Here is a 3,056-nt window from a genome sequence, read left to right as displayed (position 1 = left end):
CATCTGCCTGTAGTACTGATGGGATTTAGACACTCATCATTGCTTCTGGCTTTGTAATTTGGTCCCAAGAACAAACAGATCTTCAGTCTTGTGTTTTAAGTACTTTAACCCTATGATCCTTCAAGCTCCCATTTCTTTTTTGATACAATGTATCTGATACTGGTCCCATATTCACTATGATGATCCCCAGGCTTCTGGCCTTCCTCACTTCTTATGAATGGTACTTTGTCTTTTCTTTAACCAGGAGGGAACAGAATTACTGAATGCTCAAAATAGGAAACATAAAATTAATATAGCCAGTAGTTCAGCTTCTTGGTATATACCACAAAAGACTTAAAATTTGTAGTTAAGGAGCTGTTTGTCTATAGACGCAAAGTCTATGGGCTACAGACCAAACTCCTTCAGCTCTCCCATTATGTGTGGTGATAAAGTAAGTGGATTAGATAGATATACAATGCCTTTGAGACATTCAGTTTGGAGAAAGCATGAATTCTACTACATGTAGGAACACACACATGAGTGCTGAAGACACTAGTAAGAGCAACAGTGTAGTCTGAAAGGGGGAAGTTCTAAAAGATTTCCTGCCTGTGGCAGTGCCTCAGGATGAAAAGACAAATTAGTACAGTAGGCCTGAGGGGGACTATGGACAAAGGTTTAATAAGTACAAGGGTTTTTCGTTTTAGCACCATAAAATACTCTGAAAAACCTTTCTCCAAATGTTTGGAAAACACTGCATGCCCTGCACTTTAGACTTGGCTTAGACAGGGGATTTTGTGGGTTTTTTTTTTTGAAGACCACCATAAAGTGAAAGAAAAGCATCACTGTGTGATAACGTGAAAGAAACCCATCACCGCGGGCACTACGGAAGCTTGTTTCTTTGTCCAAAGTGCATGAAGAGGTTGACTTTTAGCCTCAGAGGCCAACTTCCTCATCCACACTATAAATTCAGCTGAAGATTTCATAGTTTCGGGGCCAAGAAGGGAAGGAGGCCAAGCTAAGCACCAAACTAATCTGACCGGCTAAGGAGGCTGAGACAGGACTTCAAGTTCCTAAGTTCAAGCACTGGTTGGGGCTAGACGGTAAGCAAATCCACCTTTGTTAATGCACTGTCTTAAGTTATAATGTAAAATGGACTCTGGATTTGACTTGGGGAAAGAGAATTAACTTACTTGTTCTAGGGTTTTTGAGTCCAATACTCAGGATGAGTTTTTGTTTGTTTGTTTGTTTGTTTTAAAGAAGTGGGCACCAGGAGAGTGTAAAGGAGCCCAAAGTCACAGAAAACAGTAGATTCTGAAAAAAAAAAAAAAAGCATGTACTTACCTTTGGAGCGCATCAGGATACTGGGTCTCTTGGAAAGCCTTCTCTAGTTCACACACTTGGTCGTGGGTGAACTTGTGGTGTTTTATTTGCTTGTTGTTGGAGCGACGAGGAGCTGCTCCAGCTACTTTTGAAGGCTCAATGGGATGGGCTTGTGTTTCCTTCCTTGTCTCATGGCTGTAGTTTTGCTTGTATTTAAAGCTCAGGTGGTCGTCCTGGCCTAGCTCATGCAGGACTCTTACTCCTCTTCCAAAGCGACAACGAGGTGCTGCCGTGGTAGCCCTCTGCTGAGATTCAGTCATTATTTCTTCCTCATAGAAGCTCACCCCATAATAGTCCAGGTTGAAGTAGAAGTATTTGCTCTCCATTGCTAGAGCTTTGCAGATGGAGCCTACTCTGGAACACCTCCCAGTTCACGGGCAAAAATCCTGCGCATGTCCCACACTCCAAGCCTAACTCGCTCCTGGGTGTGGCTAAACTTAGACACGGAAGTGGGAGGGGTCTGAGTGGGCGAAAAGAGGCGAACCTACTCCACAGGGGGCATACAGTTGCCATTAGGAAGCCTGAGAAAGGGCTGCTTCAAACGAGTGTTGACTTTAGGATATATTCAAGAAAGGAGACCTGAGTTGGACCTGGATTCAGGTGTCTCCCTAGTTGCAAAGAGAGGCCACTGAGGAGGACTAAGAATGAATATTTAAGGTTATTTGGAGGCAGAGAATAGGGTAGGGATAATAAAACAAAACAAAACAAAACAAAAACAACAACGACAACAAAATACCACTGTGCCAAACTTGGGGAACATCTCATGGTCCCACCTTCCAGTTTCACAGTCCAATGTTCTCCATGTGAAATTAAGTTGACATTATGGCTTAGGAGCTTCTGCTCCGTATTTCTTTTTAAGACGCTGAATGCAGAGTTGGCTTTGTCCATCGAGGCACAGGAGCAGAATTTAAAGCATTTTTCTTAGTAAAATCCAGAAACAAAGAAACCCTAATGCTCATTGTAAGAATGTCAGCCCTGTCTAGAACGTCACAGACAAAAGTGCCAAGGTACCATGGAGGTCCTGCCCTCTTTGTGTTGCAGGGAAGATTAAAACTTCATATCGAGAGAGCATTAGAACAACTCTCTAGAACAGAACACTTTACACAAAGGTTAAAGAAATGCATACACTGGGCCTGGAGAGATAGCTCCCGAGTTCAATTCCCAGCAACCACAGATTACAATTACAGATGCTCACAACCATCTGTAATGGGATCTGATGCCCTTTTCTGGCATGTCTGAAGACAGCTACAGTGTACTCACATAAAATAAATAAAATCTTTTTTTTAAAGAAATATATACACTAGGTAGTTTTCTAATTAGATAATTTCAGAGTTATCCCTTGGGTCTTCAGTATATTGTTCAGGTTTTTTTTTAAAGAAATATATACACTAGGTAGTTTTCTAATCAGATAATTTCAGAGTTATCCCTTGGGTCTTCAGGATATTGTTCAGTGGTGGAGAACTTCTTGCCTAGGGTGAATGAGGGGCTTTGTTCCAGGCCTAGCACTGAAAATAAACAAAAAAAAGATGTTACTCTAAAGAAAAGATGTTTTGGTGTGCTTAGAATTCTTTTGGTGGGAAAAAAATCTTTGTGTCCAACAAAGGAGTACAGGAACAAAGTAAAAGTATATTGACAGGAGAATTTCTTTTTGTGTGTGCTGGAATCCACAACAGGCCAGTGAGAATGCTTGGCCAAGA

The 3,056-nt window shown here is 41.6% G+C and overlaps 1 protein-coding gene across 1 annotated transcript in view; it reads right to left on the bottom strand.

Annotated features, from left to right (window-relative positions):
* The window catches only part of LOC116092128 (homeobox protein ceh-36-like), a 5,060-nt gene extending 3,253 nt beyond the window's left edge, over positions 1 to 1,807 (bottom strand). Inside the window, exon 1 of the mRNA XM_031373485.1 lies at positions 1,321 to 1,807. Within this exon, the coding sequence (XP_031229345.1) occupies positions 1,321 to 1,685 (365 nt within the window). The 5' untranslated portion in view covers positions 1,686 to 1,807. The remainder of the gene's footprint in view (positions 1 to 1,320) is intronic.
* Between the last annotated feature and the right edge of the window lie 1,249 nt (positions 1,808 to 3,056).

Source organism: Mastomys coucha, chromosome X (genome assembly GCF_008632895.1).
Source record: "Mastomys coucha isolate ucsf_1 chromosome X, UCSF_Mcou_1, whole genome shotgun sequence".
NCBI lineage: Eukaryota > Metazoa > Chordata > Mammalia > Rodentia > Muridae > Mastomys > Mastomys coucha.
The sequence above is the reverse complement of the archived record's forward strand: the minus strand, read 5'-3'. Positions and strand labels throughout refer to the sequence as shown.